The sequence below is a fragment of the Protobothrops mucrosquamatus genome, unplaced genomic scaffold (assembly GCF_001527695.2).
Source record: "Protobothrops mucrosquamatus isolate PMUCROS unplaced genomic scaffold, P.Mucros_1.0 scaffold_57, whole genome shotgun sequence".
NCBI lineage: Eukaryota > Metazoa > Chordata > Lepidosauria > Squamata > Viperidae > Protobothrops > Protobothrops mucrosquamatus.
The window spans coordinates 87,670-106,708 of record NW_015386133.1 but is presented as its reverse complement, the minus strand read 5'-3'; the positions used below and the strand labels follow the sequence as shown (position 1 = coordinate 106,708).

General features: G+C 37.0%; 1 protein-coding gene across 1 annotated transcript in view; it reads right to left on the bottom strand.

Moving 5' to 3' along the window:
* Positions 1-4,190: 4,190 nt before the first annotated feature.
* Positions 4,191-19,039, bottom strand: part of ATL2 (atlastin GTPase 2) — a 41,949-nt gene continuing 27,100 nt past the window's right edge. The window contains exons 6-13 of the mRNA XM_029283391.1: positions 17,860-17,890; positions 17,486-17,544; positions 17,206-17,344; positions 13,670-13,797; positions 11,624-11,680; positions 10,005-10,076; positions 7,119-7,550; positions 4,191-5,407 (exon numbers count right to left, since the gene is read on the bottom strand). Of these exons, the coding sequence (XP_029139224.1) occupies positions 5,288-5,407; positions 7,119-7,550; positions 10,005-10,076; positions 11,624-11,680; positions 13,670-13,797; positions 17,206-17,344; positions 17,486-17,544; positions 17,860-17,890 (1,038 nt within the window). The 3' untranslated portion in view covers positions 4,191-5,287. The remainder of the gene's footprint in view (positions 5,408-7,118; positions 7,551-10,004; positions 10,077-11,623; positions 11,681-13,669; positions 13,798-17,205; positions 17,345-17,485; positions 17,545-17,859; positions 17,891-19,039) is intronic.

The following is a 19,039-nucleotide window of genomic DNA, read 5'->3' as shown; positions in this document are numbered from 1 at the left end:
AAGGGGTGTATAGGTCCCACATGAAAATAACAATAATAATAATAAAATTGGAAGGGACCTTGGAGGTCTTCTAGTCCAACCTCCTGCTCAGGCAGGAAACCCTATACCATTTCGGACAAAGGGCTGTCCAGTCTCTTCTTAAAAACTTCCAGTGTTGGATCCTTCACCGCTTCTGGAGGCAGGTTGTTCCACTGGTTAATTGTTCTCATTGTGAGGAAGTTTCTCCTTAGTTCTAGGTTGCTTCTCTCCTTGATGAGTTTCCATCCGTTGCTCCTTGTCCTGCCTTCAGGCCCTTTGGAGAATAGCTTGACTCCCTCTTCTTTGGGGCAGCCCCTGAGATACTGGAAGACTGCTATCATGTCCCCCCTCGTCCTTCTCTTCATTAAACTAGACAGTCCCAATTCCTGCATCCACAACTTTTGGAGGCAAGTAGTTCCACCAGCTAATTGTTCTCATTGTGTGGAAGTTTCTCCTTAGTTCCAGGTTGCTTCTCTTCTTGATGAGTTTCCATCCATTGCTTCTTGTCCTGTCTTCAGGTGCTTTGGAAAATAGCTTGACTCCCTCTTCTTTGGGGCAGCCCCTGAGATACTGGAATCCTGCTATCATGTCACACACACCCCTCGTCCTTCTCTTCATACAACATACTCATAGAGCTGGAAGGGACCTTGGAGGTCTTCTAGTCCAACTCCCTACTCAAGACAAGAGCCTCATACAGGTAGTGCTGGATTTACAACCACAATTGAGCAGAAAATTTATGTTGCTAAACGAGACAGTTGTTAAGTGAGCCTTGCCCCCATTTTACAACCTTGCTTGCCACAGTGGTTAAGTGAATCTGGCTTCCTCAATGACGTTGCTTGCCAGAAGTTCGCAAAAAGGGGGATCGCGTAATCTCGGGATTCTGCAACTGTCGTAAATATGAGTCAGTTGCCGAGCGGCCAAATTTTGATCCAATGACCGCAGGGAAGTTGCCACATCGTGTGAAAAAGGATCACAACTCTCTGTCGGTAGGGCTGTATATTTTGCACCTGGTAGAGCTGAGCTGCTTGTGAGGATTACAATCTGTGCTAAGGAGCCGAGTCCAACTTGTGTTATTCTGCACACTTCGTGACACAAGTCAGATCCCTAATTTTCTTTTTTGCTGAAATGTGGTTTCTTCCATCAACAGTGAAGGTCAGAGAACGGGTTTTCTTTGAAGCTTGCCTCCCAAAGTTGTGGGCATTGCATCTCTGGAGGTTTTCAAGAAAAGACTGGACCAACAACTGGGATGGTACATGTAGTCCCCGACTTACAACTGTTGGCTTAGCGACCATTCAAAGTTACAACGGCACTGAAAAATGTCACTTATGACCCTTTTTCACACATGACCTACAGCAGGGGTAGACAACCTTGACCCCTTCATGACTTGTGGACTTCAACTCCCAGAATTCCTGAGCCAGCCACGCTGAGGGGAAAGGGAGAGGTTTCCAAGCTGAGCCATGCTGGCTCAGGAATTCTGGGAGTTGAAGTCCNTTTCGCCCCCTATAGTCAGCGATGGAATCAGCTGACTATGCCGAGGCGCTGGAAGCCACAGCCACTCGGTCTTGGACGGGTTGAGTCTGAGTCTGTTCCTCCCCATCCAGACCCTCACGGCCTCCAGGCATCGGGCCATCACGTCAAGGGCATCGTTGGGGTGGCCCGGGGTGGATATGTACAGCTGAGTGTCGTCAGCTTCTCTATCTTTTAAATATTTTAGCATACCAATGTGCATTTGAATAGTACAGATGATCATAATAATACAGATCATCCAGAAACTTTAAATTCAAGCTATCTTTTTTGAAAAATACTCTTAGTAACTCTTGAACTCTAACCAGCATACTTATTTTTGCACACTATAATGCAAAATTTTGATTTTGTAGTAATTTTAAAATGATTATTGGTTACTCCTACCAATGTAGGACTAAGGATTTCCAATCCAATTTGACCCCAAAACAGCCTTAACTTTAAATTGCTTTATCTAGTCAAAAGACAATAAAAACATTTTTATATGACCAGTAGAATCAGTAAATAGCTTGATGACACATAACCAATAGCTGCCAAATTGTCAAAATTTCTGATGGAACTATTCAAGTTAGTCCTGAGTAGGGAAATGCATTTATAGCATAATGGATCTCCCTACTCTGAATTTTTAATACATGGTGGGCAATTTTGAGTCCTGAGGATTGCACCTATACATGCCGCTCTTACATGGCCACAGTCATTATTACCCTTTTTACAGAAAAGCAACATATATTACAATAGAAAAATAAAATGGAATTATTTTTGCTAGTGGCAACAAAAGTGGTTATATTCAGCCCCCTATTCTAGAAGCAAGCAGGAATCTTCCTCACATTTCTCTCAACAAGTGATCTTTTGTTCTCTAGCAATGAACCATTTGGGTCTGCAGTTATATGAAATCAGGAGTCATCTAAAAATATTTCCCACTCCCACCCCTAAAGTTTGGACAGAACACACTGACAAAGCACAAGTGTCCTACCTTTGGGTAGGACACCAGATAATATTCAGCGATGTTGATAGCAAACGGAATAAACAAACATACCTAATTTAGCTCCCTAGCAACTTTTTAAGGCAGCACATCCATTTATTCAACTTTGCCAACTGAATTCAGCTACCTGTATTGGAATAAAGTGTTTATTACATTTCCCCCTTGGTTTGTGGTACAGTATGTGAACTTTGCATTATACTGAACTGAGGTTTTTCAAGACTCTTACTTGGGGGAAAGGGGAAATAATATTTTTGGAGGGCACAATAAATAACCATTACAAGGACTGAAAAGTATGAGGAACATGTGCAACTAATGTGTAATCAAAACCTGATCAGAAATGGATGTGTGCATGCCATTTTGGAGACTTGACCACCAGATTATCACATGTTTCAGCAGTTGTGACTTCCAGGCTGGGGAAAGCATACTAACTAGAAGCCTTGCTGTGTAAGTGGTTGGATATGATGGTCTGTATTTGTATAGAATAACAGAGTTGGAAGGGACCTTGGAGTTCTTCTAGTCCAACCTCCTGTTCAAGGAGATCCTACACCACTCCAGACAAGTGGCTGTCCAGTCTCTTCTTAAAAGCCTCCAATGATGGAGCACAAACAACTTCTGAAGGCGAGTCATTCCACTGATTGATTCTTCTTATCAGGAAATTTCTCCTTAGTGCTAGGTTGGTTCTTTCCTTGATTAGTTTCCATTCACTGCTTCTTGTCCTGCTTTCACATGCTTTGGGAGATAGGTTGACTTCTTTGTAGCAGCCTCTCAAATATTGGAACACTGCTATCATGTCACTCCTGGTCCTTTTCACTAGACATATCCATTTCCTGAAACCATCCATATGTTTTAGCTTCCACATGGAGTGCACATGTGCCATTATGTTGAAGGTTCTCAGTCATCCAGGTAGACTTGTCTGGAAGTTGGATCAAACTAAAGAAGCTACTTAGATAAGCAGGGAAATGTTTCAAACCAAAAAAGAAAAGACCAGTTGCTGAGACTCCCCTTCCAGGCATGAGTGTCTTCAGTCATTTTATCTGTATTTGTAGTTTTATCTACATGGGTACTGTGGCTTTTTGTAGTACTGTAGTTATCACTTGTTCTACCACCTAGAATCTGATGGTTTAAAGCTGGATAGAAAGTACCTAATTAGATTGAATTAAAACATGAGGAAAATTACATACTCAAATTTAAACTTCAGAGATTTGGAAGCAGGAAACAGTCTTCAAAGGGGGCATCTAATGTATAAAAACTAAAGCTTCCCCTTACTAATCTCCCAGACAGTGGTTCTCAACCTTGCCCCGCAGACCTCCGGGGGTGGCTGTGATGTCATCACGGGATCTACAAAGGCTTGAAGAAATGATTTAAATCTTGAATTAAGTCTTGGTTGTCTGTAGCCATGGTCCGTGGTCACAAAAGGTATTTAAAGGGGGTCTGTGGTGAAGAAAAGGTTGAGAACCACTGCCCTTGACTATTAGTTTCTTATAGTGAGTGAATGGAAAGCAAAACAAAACACAGAAGAAATGAAGGAGCAACCTAACCTCACTTAATTCTTGCTGGTAGCTGTTAGGATGTACTCTTGTCTTAATGACCAGAACTTACAAGAAAATTATAAGTTTGCTTAACATTCTAAACAACAGTAGGTAATGCAGTGAATTACATTAATGTGTTTAAATAAAATCATGAGTTTAATTTCATATATACACATTTGATTTTAATGTACCAGAAAATAAATTACAAGAAATAACTTTAAAATGTAACTGAAGACAATCACAACAAACATTCCCACTGATTTCCCATGGGATGAGATTGCAGTGTTCAAGGCAGGTAAATATCACAAATATATCAAAAAAACTAAATTATTTTTATGCATCCACACATTTACATGAGCCACAAACATTCCTTTACAGGGACTGTACTTAGCTTATCACAGAACCAGGTTTTGCCATAAACTACAAAACTTTTGATACAAAATTGTATTTATATATTTATATTTTATACATGCCCTGTGATTAAAAAAATAACTAGACACACTGTACAGACAATCTGAACTCATTGCTTTGTAGCTGTAGGAAACGGATTTTGTTATTTTTGGATGGATTTCCCCCCCCCTAAGTAATAATGGCATATTGTATATACATGTAGGCTAAAACTGCAGAGAAAAACAGCTTTTTTCATAATATGCATATCCTGTAAGACAAGGTCTCTAAACTGAAAAAAGCAGGACAATGTCATAGTTATCTCTAAATGAAGCAGCTGTGGAGAACATGCATCTGGGTAATACTGGTAGAGAAGGCGCTAATGCAAGAGCAGATAAATGAAGTGGCTCAAACATGAGTTCTCAGTTGACTGCTACTGCTGATATATCAACTGGATTCATGTTATAAATGCTGAAAATTAAAATGTTTAATGGGACTTTGTGTGATTATACATTCTATTAAAAGATTTCTGTATAGTTTTGATACTTCCCTGAAAAACCTTTTACAGTGGAAACAATGCCATAAATCAGACCCTGGTACAAAGAACCGTGGTTAAGATCTTCCCTTTCCATGACATTGTGGGAGCAAATCAAAGATAAACTCTTTAAAACAGTTCAGTTTCTTTTCTTGTACCCCCACCATTATCTTCCCACAATATGATGGCAGTAAATTAGGAATCCAAGCAGACTAAACTACTGCTTTATAGTCAAATGTAAACTTTGGTTTATTGAGTTCTTGTTGTACAGCAAGCAAGTCTAGGATGGACAGGCAGATGAGATGAGGTGAGCTCTCAGTTTGTTTTTAATCTGGCATGCTGAGACATCTGTTCAGTCAGGCCTGCTTTGATAGAGTTTGTAACGGATTGTCTCATGGTATCCTCAACCAAATTCTCCCCAAGAGGTTTTATAACCTGCAGTACAAGAAATGTGTAAAAATAAATTAACTAAAAGCATCCCAGATGCAAAACAACAACAAATTAAAATCATGGAGTATGAAATGTATCCAAAGTGCAAAAGTACCAAAGCAAGAGAAAAAATGAGTTTTGCTACCAGCTTACAGTTAATAATTTACAGAGCAATAAATGGTTTCCTCCGTTGGGTAGTTGACAATCCATGTAACTTTATAGCTCCTAGAATAGCAGGTGCAGTTTCATACCCTATAATGCAGCATCAGCCTGGTATGCTTATAGCATTTATGTAAATTGCCCCAGCACAGTCCTGCTTACGAATTGTGAATGCTTTAGATAAAGAAAAAGGTAAAAATACTGGCTAATTTTTCTTCCTGTTATTGTTGGATGAGAGTCGCTGCCGTTGTGCTGAGGCAAGAGCATGGCGAAGCATTCGACGTCTAACAACTTCAAAGAGTTTGGAACACACCTAAAATATGAAGCAGGTTATTAGAAAGGCAATTGGCAGAAACCAGAAAAGATACATGTGAGCAGCCTCCATTGATTTTTCTCACCTTCTTGGGACTCCTCTGAAGCAAAAAAGAAAGAAAAAAAATACACAAGATGATTTAGAGTTAATAGCCCAGGCCCTAGTGTATATGTGTGTTTGACACTATAGAAGAATAAATTTCCTTTTTGAAACTTAATACAACAATTCTGCAGGCTGGTTCTTAAACAGGTTAACAAATTTCTCAAAATAATGCAAAGCTAATGGAATAACTATTCCAGGGCTGATCTGGAATATAATTCTGTCTCTGCAATGCCACAATCAATTCCTTGGTTTCACTATAGAAGATAAGATCAAAATTCTGCTCAATTTATCATGACTTTATGGATTTCGTGTATTCTTCTGAATATTCTTTACCCATGACACAAATACATAGGTACTATTTGGATGGACTATAATGAATACATAAGTATTTCTTGAACAGAAGCAGAAAGGTTAATCAATAATTTCAAAATTTGTAAAGAAGTTAGAATTGGACTGGAATTGAATCTTTCGTTTCTACCCTGATGCCTGATCCTTCTATAGCTACATTAATTTTCCTTCCATTTCACTTCAGACGTCATGCTGGCCATAGCAATAAATTTCTTTCTCTAGAAAGACAAACATGCATCTATTAGCATAACAATGGATAATTCAAGAAAGGGCTCTACCTTTACTGCAGATGCAAAAAGAAGTTTTTATAAAGACAAAAACCAACTACTGCATCTAACCATTCTTCCTTCTCTCTCAGCTGTTTTGTGATAGATCTGCCCTCACTCACTTCTCAGGCCTAGGTACTGGCTGGGCAGCGTTTTGATGACTTTCTCAAATCTTAGACTTGCAATATCTAGTCTTACCAACTAGATAGGGAGGGTGTTGTACACCATGATCTATAACTAGATAAGGATTCACAATTATGGACTTTCAAATGTCCACTTCCAGAAATTCCATTCTTTATACTAACATACATGAATCTCTTTTCTTCAGGTTTTCTTAGTCTTGGTACATGATTAGGCACCAATAATGATATTCTAAATTGATTTCAACTGTTATTTTTATAAGGTTTTTTTCTCTTGGTTTGCATTCTATCTTTGGCGTACATTCATATTGAATAGGCTTTTATACCAATGCTTGCCTATTAACAATTAAACTCTGTTTTTTTAAGTGAATAGATAAACGGATACCAACCTGTTCCCATAGTACTTCCGCCATCTGGTCAATGAGTGTTCCAATTTCTCTGCATTCCCCAGAGTATTTAACATATGCCCATGTACAAAGGGAGACAAGTGTTATGACCATCACAAGGTTACACAGGGTTGCTATGGAGTTCATGCCAAGGAATCCAGTCAGTCCTGAGATTATATACATAGCAAACATGACAACAAATAGAGTCGCTGGTGTACGAGCGGCATAGAAGAGGTTTTTGCCATCATTGTGCTTCACAAAGTTTGCATAGATTTCATCAAGCTCCTCTTCAAGCTGGTCCTGGTAACGACGACAGAACTCCTCACCTCCCATCTTTTTCACAGAACGGAAATGTTTGATTGCCAATCCTTTAAGATCTTGGTGCTTTTGTTCTAAGTCTGCAGGTGCTATGTAAGGCTTATCTCCACCACAAACCTGTTGGCATGAATTGACCTATTAGCTTACAGAATCTAGAACAGTTCTAGTTACAGTCCTGCTAAAAATATTAAGTACCACTAAAAGTTAATATGTTGGACTAAGACTGTGGAGATCCAAGGTCAAATCCTTAATCATGTACAGAATCACCGGCCAATCAGTTCTCTCAACGTACAGGCATTCTTCGAAATACCACCACAAATAAGCCAAAATTTCTGTTTCTAAGTGAGACATTTGTTAAGTGAGTTTTGCCTCATTGTGCAACCTTTCTTGCCATAATTGTTAAATAAATCAGTGCAGTTGTAAAGTTAGTAACATGGTTGTTAAGTGAATCTGGCTTCCCCATTCACTTTGCTTGTCAGAAGGTCACAAAGGGTGATCATATGATCCCAGGACACTGCAACAGTCATAAATATGAATCAGTTGCCAAGCATCAGAATTTTAATCATGTGACCATGGGGATGCTGCACCGGTTGTAAGTGTGAAAAACAGACATAAGTCACTTTTTCCAGTGCTGTTATAACTTTGAACAGTCACTAAACGAATGTTTGTAAGTCAAGGACTATCTGCAGCCATTTTCATAGTCCAGATAAACTGCAGGTGAAAAGCCAGGTGAACCATCATGTAGTTCTTAAGGAGATAGAAATATAATAAGAAGCTTTCCTTTACTGCCCTTATAGTATAATTGCTTGAAAATTCAGAGAGCACTTTAAAAAACAGCTGTTGGTGGCTAAATCAATTGGACGCATTGTAAAATAAAGGCACATTTTATTTCATAGATCACCAAAATAGCCAATCCAGACCCATCAGAACTGCATGAACTGAGGAAGTTATCTGAGGGGTTGATACAGTTATAGTCATTAACTATAGATAAAACATAGGGTTGCACTTTTCTCTAATAACACTGTTAGGAGGCATTTTTCATTTTCTTTAACTCCAGCCCTGGTCTGGTTATAACAATTTTTTTGATTTAAAAACTGAATTTGAACATCAGCAAGAGCCCATATTTGGGCCTACACTGTGGTAATAAGGATGGCAAAATGTTATTCTCTGCCCTTATTGGGTCTGCTAATAGTGACCCAATGACCCTGTTTGGAATGATGGGGAAGGGGCTGAGCTGCAGGATCATCTGCAGGCCCACAATGAACAACAGTCATGTTATCTGGTAGATAAAGTCAATCAAATTCAGAGTTGGACTCCAACTGGGCAAGTAAATGAGTTTCCTAGGCAATCTTGTAATGTTATCTGAGTTCAATTTGGACCCCTGAGGAAATGGGTATGATCCTCCTGTCTGTTAGTTGGGGCACTTGTTTGTTAGATCCGGCCCCTACTGGTTTAAGGCATCCCAGGAGCTGACCAACAGCTGCACTGGTTGCCAGTTAGATTCCCGGTGCCATTCAAAATGCTGCAGTTATCTTTAAAGCTCTTTCTGGTCATAAGATTTAGATACCTGAGGGACCACTTATCTCCAATTATTTCAGCCTGGCCTATACATTCTAGCACAGAGAGTACACTGTAGATGCCTTCCATTTAATTTTATGGGACAGAGGAAGCTTCCTTCTCTGTCATGGCACCACCTTCTGGAACAGCATTCCCCTCCCCAGAGATACAGACAGTGCCTTCTCTCCTGGATTTCCAAAAAGTCCTGAAGTCTCAAGCCTGGGCTTAATGTGTTTTTGGGGCCCTGTTTTATTCTGTTATTATAATAGCTGTTTGAGTCTAGGTGTCTATGTTGTATGCTTTTAACTGTTTTTATTGTTTTGGGATTCCGTAAGTCATCCTGAGTATACCAGAATGGGTGGTTATAACAAATTCAAATATATATATTTTTTAAATATGCTTGCTTCTTTATACAAACCAAAACAAATTAAGATCTGACGCTAAAATGCCAAAGATACACTTGTGACCTCAATGAGAATATGACTGGTAACACACAAAACGTTTAAGCCAAAACAAAACACATTATTTTATGGCTTAAATCAATTTGTGAACCCAAACTATACTGCTCTGCGTTCTTTACAAAATAGTTAATAATCCAGCTTATAGTGCTGATTTCATAATATTTTCCAGAACAGTCCTAGTTCTCTACCATATCCTAGATTAGACCAGCCTTTCTCAACCTTTATAATCTGAAGGAACCCTTGAAGTAATTTTCAGGCTTCAGGGAATCCCTGCATAAAAATAGGAAAAAAATGTGAAAACTTCTCAACATAATTCTCTTTTAACCTAAAACACTTTACAACATTTACAACAGTAAAGCAGCAGCCAAGTAGCTGGGTCACAGCATGTTAAAATTCTTCCCAAGAGGGCAAGTACTGCACAATAAGTGAAGTAATAAAAAAAAAATTAATCACAATCTCTTGTTGAACTAGCAATCTCTTACAGAACTCTGGCAGAGAAAGACTAGATTAGGCTAAGCCTATAACTTCAAATAAATTCATACAAATACTCTACCTGTTCCATTTCTTTGTTGTAAGTATCTTTTGCACCAGCTACTGCAGCAAGGTTGTTGGCTTCTGCTGTTGCCTATAGTAATAATAGCAGTAGTAATAAAAGTAGTGATAGTAATAATAATACAAAAGGTAGTAATAATGCTAATAATATTAACAAAAAAACCCCACTTTTGACAGTTTGGATGAGTTTCTGTAATAGTTTTCATACATCCTTTCAAAATGCAAACATATTTAAACATTTTATGTCCTATAGTTTTACACTGTGAATTCTCGTAGCCACTTTGCAATCTCAGATTTATAAATAATCACTTAATAAGTTTATAAGTACTTTTGTAAGTTAGAATGCCAATATTTTTTTCAATTAAAAAGGAGCTTTTATCAAACTTTGGTTCTAGATATATTAAACTACAACTCCTACCCCCACAACTGGGGAAATGTCAGGTCCCCAAAGAAATGTATTTTAACCCTATGCCTATTTTCTACTTCTGTAGCCTTTCTTTGTGACCTGCCATTCTGTTGGGAGGGGGGAGCTTTGGAATTGCTTTGCACTGTCTGCTATGATGCCCTTCCCCCAGGGGATGGAACATCGGTTTGCCCTTGAAGCCATAAGAAATCAAAAGTGAGAAAGACCTTGAGGAGCCTGCCGAAAAGACCAGTTACCAAAACACTATGCCACCTGTGGATTGGCTGGGATTCAACTGAACACTGGGACACTGGGGGGGAGGAGTATTGAATGTTGCTTTTAATATACTGCTTCTTGCAGGTTTTTTTCTCAGACCTCGCCTTGATTCCCTGCTGCCACTAGCCCCTAATAAAAGTTCCTTTTGAGACAATGCCTGTTTCAAGAGTTCTGCTTTCTTGGGTGGCTTAGCTGAGGTGGGTCCTTACAGGAAGACTGCTTGAAAGGAAGAGAAAGATAGACTTCAAGCTTGCAAGATCTCCATTCCTTTTTACTAAACTACTGAAGACTAGCGACAGATTCAAAATTATTCATGAAGCCATTTGCACCTAAGAGTTATTTGCATTGCTGTTAATGAGAGATATGTTGATATTATAGAATTTGGTGACCAGAGATCCTTAATGATCTACTACTAGCTATCAAAGTAAAGATCCTTATCTATCTTTTGTCTATCTCTAATCTCAATGTACTTGATGGTATTTCACAAAGAAAACCATCTTGTAAATTACATTTTCAATGTTTGTCCTGGTAGTCAAAGCTCAATATTTGCATCTATTTACTCTTTCTTCAATATTTTGCATCTCAGTTAAAAATGCATGAATGCAGACTGGAAAAGATTTCTGTCAAGAGCCTAGATTAATTAGTGAAAAATCCAGCCATTCCTTTAAATTTGCAAGTATGCCAGAAGCAGCTAGAATTCAATGATATACAACTAAATGATCCTCAATTTGAAGCTTAGAGTAAAAACTGTAATCAAATGTGGATTAGTGCCACGTGAAAGACATAATAAATTCTACAGTCAAGTCTGAAATATCAGATTGAAGCCTACTGATCCCCTGTTCTTGAATAAGATTTCAGATGTCTCTAGCTTGCCTTGATGTGCCATGAACAAATTGTTTCACATTACATGCTTCCATAAATAGTTATATATAAAACTTTACCTGCAGCATTGATTTAGGATGAGGTAATTCCTCTCCTTGATAGATTTTAATATAAGCCTGAAAATAAAATAAGTATTTTACAATCTAATTTTGACTTTAAAACAATATTTTTACAAACAAAAATTAAATCTATTAAATTTAAATTTACATTTAAATTCAAATGTAATTAAATGAAAGTGACTGGATGAAGTAGTCCACCAATGCTATTTTAAACAAATCAAGAAATTAATGTGTTGTTAATAATGGTCAACATAAACTGAACATATACAATATAGCAGGAATACAAGAAAATTATGATTTATTAAAATTGCTTCTCATAATGTTACTGTACTTAGTTTCTATTAAATAGTAACGTTTCTCATATACAAACTCAAGGCAGTTAACACCCCAAATTTGCCTCTTTTGGATGACTGCATATAATTGTTATTAGTAATGTTGGTCTGTGACTGTAATAAAAATTGATTGATAATTGTTATTATTGCCTAACCTTGGGATAAATGCTGCAACAAAGACAGTTTTGATAATATTTGAAGTACATTATAGATTATTCTAGAACAGTATACAGTGCATTCAGAAAGCATTCAGATCCCCTTCACTTTTCTCAATTTTGTTATGCTGCAGCCTGATTCTACAGTTGTTGAAATTCATTTTTTTCTCATTAATTTACACTAATAATGATAAAGTGAAAACAGAATTTTAGAAATGTCTGTAAATTTATTAAAAAGAAAAAACTGAAATATCACATTGGCATACGTGTTCAGATCCTTCACTCAGTACTTTGTTGAAGCACCTTTGGCAGCAATTATAGCCTTGAGTGTTTTTGGATATGACACGACAAGCTTTGCACACCTGGATTGGGGGTTTTTCTGCCATTCTTCTTTGCAAAGCCTCTCAAGTTTAATAAGGTTGGATGGCGACCGTTGATTGACAGCCATTGTGAGGTCCCTTTAGAGATGTTCAACAGAGTTCAGGACAAGTCTGTGGCTGGGCCACTCTAGGACATTCACAGAATTGTCCCTAAGCCACTCCTGTGTTGTCTTGGTTATGTGCTTAGGATCATTGTCATGTTGGAAAGTGAACCTTCGGCCCAGTCTGAGGTTCTAAGCACTGTGGAACAGGTTTTCATTGAGGATATCCCTGTATTTTGCTCCATTCAGCTTTCCCTCAACTCTGACCAGTCTCCCAATTCCTGCTACTGAAAAACACCCCACAGCATAATGCTGCCACCACCACACTTCACTGTTGGGATGATCCTGGGATGGTGATGAGCTGTGCCTGATTTCCTCCAGACATAACATTTAGAATTGAGGCCAGACCATTCGATCTTGGTTTCATCAGACCAGAGAATCTTGTTATATTATAGCCTTCTCCAGATCTGTGTCTTGCAATAATCCTATCTCTGAGTTTTGCATGCAGTTCCTTTGACCTGATGGGTTTTGCTCTGCTACAGTATGCATTGTCAGCTGTGAGATCTGCTACAGAGAGGTGTGCGCCTTTCCAAATCATGTCCCAATTAATTTACCATAGGTCAACTCCAATCAAGGTATAGAAACATGTCAACAATAATTAAGAGACATGGGAGGCATCTGAGCTACATTTCAAGTGTTGTTGCAAAGGAGCTGAATACTTATGCCAATGTGATATTTCACTTTTTTTCTTTTTAATAAATTTACAGACATTTCTACAATTCTGTTTTCACTTTGTCATTATGGGGTACTGAGTGTAGATTAATGAGAAAAATGAATTTCAACAACTGTAGAATCAGGCTGTAGCATAACAAAATTGACAAAAGTAAAGGGGGTTTGACTATTTTCTCAATGCAGTGTATATGGATAGTTGTCTATTGTTTTTTGTTGACCCATTTCTTTGATTCTTTGCTCTAGTAGAGTGTACATTTGTAAATATACAGTGCAGTCAAAAAGGCTTGACTTTGAATATATTAACCATAGTATGTGAATAATGGAATACTACAGCATATCTAATCCTTTCATGATTAAAAATTTACAAGAAAATAAATTTATTTAAAGCATGGAATAATGATTGTACCTTAAAATATTGCACAAGATCTCTACAAGTCACTTTTGAGCCACTAATTTCTTTTTCTACCAGATTTTCAGGAGCAAGCAGCAAAGGAATCAGACCCCGCAATTCTTTCTTAAACTCTTCATCAATATCTGGTGGAATTAATAAATATGGTGTAAGAAATTTTATTCAATTAATGCAAAATCTTTTCTTTTCAAAATCATCAAGAAGTAATATTAATGGAACTATCCTAACTTTGTTAAAAAACATCCCCAAAGCATGAAATCTTAGTCAAATGTGGATTGCTAATTTATGAAACATTAACTCTGCATAAAGAATTAACATACAATGTACTCTTCATTTTAAAAAAATATCATCAGAAGACACTCTGTATATAATCTATAAACTCAAGATAAGCCGATCTGTGGATAAGCCAATTCTTGAATTTTTAACCAAAATACCAAGAAAAATGTGCCACCCACAGTTAAGCTGAGCCTCATAATGTTCATGTTCAGTAAAGGAGAATATTTGTGGTTCAAGATTGAAATGAGGGGTTCTTGGTGCTCTTTGAGCTTGGCTGTTTTCTTGTAGAGTAAGCTCCTTACTAGCACTGATGTTACCTAGTTTGGATAATGAAATGTCTACAAGAAAATAACCAAACTGGCTTATCCATGGATGGCTTATACCAGGGGTAGTCAACCTTGGCTCTTTTATGACTCGTGGACTTCAACTCCCAGAATTCCTGAGCCAGCTTAGCTGGCTCAGGAATTCTGGGAGTTGAAGTCCACGAGTCATAAAAGAGCCAAGGTTGACTACCCCTGGCTTATACAAAAGTATATATATGAGATACATGGGTACTTTAAAAAGTGGTACTATACATATTCGCAGCTAAGCTCATTCATGGATAAGCCGAATCCAATTTTTGGGATGTATTTTAACACCTAAACTTCTTGGCTTACCCATAAATATTTACGGTATGTAGTATCTTTTATATTCAGAAAGTAAGACAAAAAGTAGAATGCCTGAAGAAAAAGAAAGTACAAATCACGTGTAAAAAAGTAAGCCGAACAGAAATTGGGAAGTGCACTCCAGGTATTTTATTTATTTGTTGATTTAGAAAGGTTGTACAATAAAGCAAATAGTCTTGTACTACAAAACGCTTTGTATTTTTATAGCGTTGGATGTTGGTTCCTAAATGTGAGTAGTGGAATGTGGTGGAAACATGCCTGAGAATGCACTGAGTGCTTAACTAGCTAATGAACCTAGGTAGCATGAAATAAGGATGTACGAAATCACCTGGATTTTTTAACACATCTATGGATAAATGTTTATGCAATGTTTGTAGTGGCTAGAAGTCTTTTACAGAGAATAAGACAATGAATGCACTTTGGTCTGCAAAAGATGCCATGTTGTTTGCTGATAACCCAAATAATCTGCAGCAAATGGAGTAAATGAAGCATATGAATCTGAAAATAAATAGATCACAAACTAAGGTGGCTGTGTTTGAGAGAAATAATGGAATGAGTGAATGCAAGTTATGCATAAAGTTCATTAAGTAGATATATCTGCATATCTTCATAGGATGCTTATCAATAATGAGAAAATATATAGAAAATGATATGTAAGATATGTAAATATTGGCAAAAAAGGCAATAAATATTAGCCAAAAAAGCAAAAATTATAAAAAATTTAATGAATTTAATGATTATGTATAAGAACATACTTCTGTCTACCTTGTTTTATGGAAGTGAATGTTGGGCATGTCAGGAAAAACATTGAAGTTAAATGCAGTAGGAATAATACCCTTCAGAAATGTATGTGATAAAATGAAAAGAGAAAGGTTCAAGGATGAATGGCAAATGAATAAATTAGGACTGACTACTAACTGAACATCCAGGATGAAAATATTAAATACAGATCGTTGTATTATAGAAACTAAATCAGGATCCAATTCTATGAAAGAACATTGAATGCATCGATAAGAGGAGGAAAACTGAGAGAAGGATTGGAATCATGAGATTTTGATGAGATGATAAGATGAGATATTCAAAAAGAAAGATGTAAAGTTTAAAGAACAAAAGAAAGATATAAAGGGGTATAAAATCATGGTGAAAGCTAAGGTAGGAAGGTATGGAAAGATATCATGAATAGTATTATAATCTAGATTTAGATATTTTATCTCACAATTCTAATTTATCTGGCTTAGTATTTCTTACTCCATTTTTGTACTTTGTATCACATGACTCAACACAAAAGAGAACAGAGCAATGTGTGAGTGTTTGTATAAATTTTGTTTAAAATGTATGTAAGTTGAGATTGTATTAATTCATAAAATTATTATAAAAATGCAAATCTAAAAATTATGCAATAAGGAAAGATGGTCATCACTTTACTGAAGTTTTATTTTATTAAGAGGCCATTTTGTGACTGCAGACAGTGTTTATACACTTCTAGTTTAGTCACTGTCTCAAATCCAAAGCCTAATTCAGATGAAATGGAAAACTGGCTTTCATATTCTTTAGCCTCTCACAACTATCTTTTGGTGCCATAAAAAAAGTTAGATTTCTTAAAAGATCTATGCGAGATGAGATTTTGAGAATAGTAAGAGATCAACCGTTAAAATATAAAGAAAAAGAAATTGTAGTGCTCAAGCAAATTCCCAGAAGGATAAGAGAAGCCCGACGAGAGTACCAATTCCTAACGAGGAAATTAATAAAAAAGATATGGGAAACTTTTGCTTCTTTTTGTTTAAACATACTGAATCTAAACAGGCTTCAGATTCCAACTTATTTCGCAGTAGACAGTGTAGTGAATTGTTCAAACAGGTTGAAGGGGAGAAGAGACAATTTGGAACCACAATTCATTTTCACAGCAGGAAATCGTGATTACTTATCCAATCTCAGCTAAGTTATAATTATTTTAAAATAACATTGAAATTTGATAGGATGTCTGCTCTATAACTTGGTAAGCAACATCAATTTCAGTATTCATTCAGAAACATTAACCAATCAATATCAAAACTGTCGTATTAATTTGTATCATATGCATTTTTATTATATAACTGTATTCTTAATAGAGCTGTTCAAAGCCAACTGAAAGAACTTTGCAATATGTACAAGCCAAACAAAGGATTTATCTTTTCATTATTAGAGGAACCAAACTTGCAGTATTGGCACATCTATTACTCCTGCTTGTAAATGCATAACCACTTTGTTTCACTTTCTTCCCAATAAAGCAAAGCAGTTTGCAGAGGCAGCCTAGGAGCAACTTCCAAAGTGGCTATTGTAAGTCTTGCAAACGATATGGCTGCTTTAGAGGTTTGACAAGAGATATTTCACTCCTCCATGTGGTATAGCATTTCTTCTGAAAACTGTGTACAGTTCTTAATCAAAGAATTAAAACAAAACTAATATGCTGCTGATACTCCTCCAACAACTATCTAAATTATCCCATCAATATTCATCTATATGCCATATAGATTGCTTTTAATGCAATCATTTAAAGAACATTTGAGTCAGTAACACCTCCTAGTTAGCTATATAAAACAGAAAATCTCCTACCATTTAGTCTCCCATCAAAACTTGGGTTAGTTGCAACTTTAAGACCAGGGTGCGGCAACAGGAAACAGCCTAGGTTACTGAAACATGAGTGAATGTGCTTCCTTACATTCTGAAGCTCTTCGTGCTGGTGCAATTTTACCTAGAAGCAACATACATTTTTAGAACATGAAATTCTTCTGCAGCAAATCAGAACTAATCTAATACAAAAATAAATATTTGCATGTTCCAGTTAGCTCAGCTCCCCTTAAACAAAAATCAACTATTACTGATAATGAATTACCTGCAATCGCTTTTCTAGAAATTGTTTAGGAGGAAAATTTGGTATACGTACAAGCATACCTATCGAGGTCAGAGATTAATCCTTGTATTCTCAGATACATCTTTACGTTTTTATACTCAATTGGAATAAATAACCGTTTGTCTTGTGGTGTGGTGACTTTTGTAGTAATATTTTAGAAATGATAGGTATTAAGTTGTTCGTACAAAAATTGGAGATGTATAATAATATATAAAACCAGAATCAGCAAGGAATACTCTAAACTCAAGCTACCTCAGCTTCTTCTGAAAATATCTATCCTGTAGAATGTGAATAAAATCATTACCGTGGAAGAAAACCATCACATTCTGAACTATTTCTGATCCGACATAACTTACCAGAACCAAATTCTAGAATATTTTGGTTATTCTGGGTTCCAAACAAACAGAATCCAGATGAGGCAAGTAAAGCGTATCCCACCAGCTTCCTAGCTCTCATCTTTCCAACCTTTTTCCTTCCCTCTCCCCCCTTCTGCTGAGGCCGATGGGGCCATCATACCCTACCAGACCACCTGATCTTCCCAGCACTTCTCCTCCTCCCTCTCTCTATCACCATTGCTGATGTCCTAGCCCAGGGGTGTCAAACTGACAGCCAGCAGACCGGATGCATCACGTGCAGGCCACACCCACCCCGGCTCCGCAAAGGCAAAACAGTCACGATACATCACTATACATCACATGACGCGATCAAGTTTGACACCCGTGTCCCAGTCTATATCCCACTACACTCCCTCCTTGTCCAATTTCCTATCTTTCCTCAACTATTAATGTCCTTGATTTTTTTCTATGGATCATCCAACCCTGAACCAAAACAATCTCTTTCATAAATGTTAAGACTTAAAACGTAATGTTTCAGTTCAGATATAGGCTACCTGAAACCAGCCATTTCATGCACATTCCTAAAATATTATTTTACAATAGTCACAAAAAGGGTTTTGTAGCAAGCTAAATCGTGAAAAAAACCTGCATAAAAATTATTAGCCTGCAGTTAAATATAAGAATTAAAATACAACCACCTCTTTCTCCTCAGACAAAATAGAAGTGTAAACTATTAGCCAATTTGCTGAAGTGGATAGATGACTTCTACAAAGCAGCAAACTGGCAAAGATCTCCTTCTCTCTTTCTGTCCCTCCATCCCTCCCTCTCTTGGTCAGAATAGCAAATTATGTACACTAAACATCCCATCGTCACCAGTTTGCTTAAGCATACATGGACTTCCTGTTCACCTAGAAAAACCTGCCATTTCATAAAGCATACCATTCTATTGTAGCACTTCTACTGCGGTTGAAATGAACTAACATTTACAACACTTGAAAACCTATAATAATAATAATAATAATAATAATAATAATAATAATAATAATAATAATAATAATAATAATAATAATAATAATAATAATAATAATAGTAAAGTTGGAAGGGACCTTGAAGGTCATCTAGTCCAACCCCCTGCTCAGGCAAGAAACCCTATACCATTTCGGACAAATGGCTGTCCAGTCTCTTCTTAAAAACTTCCAGT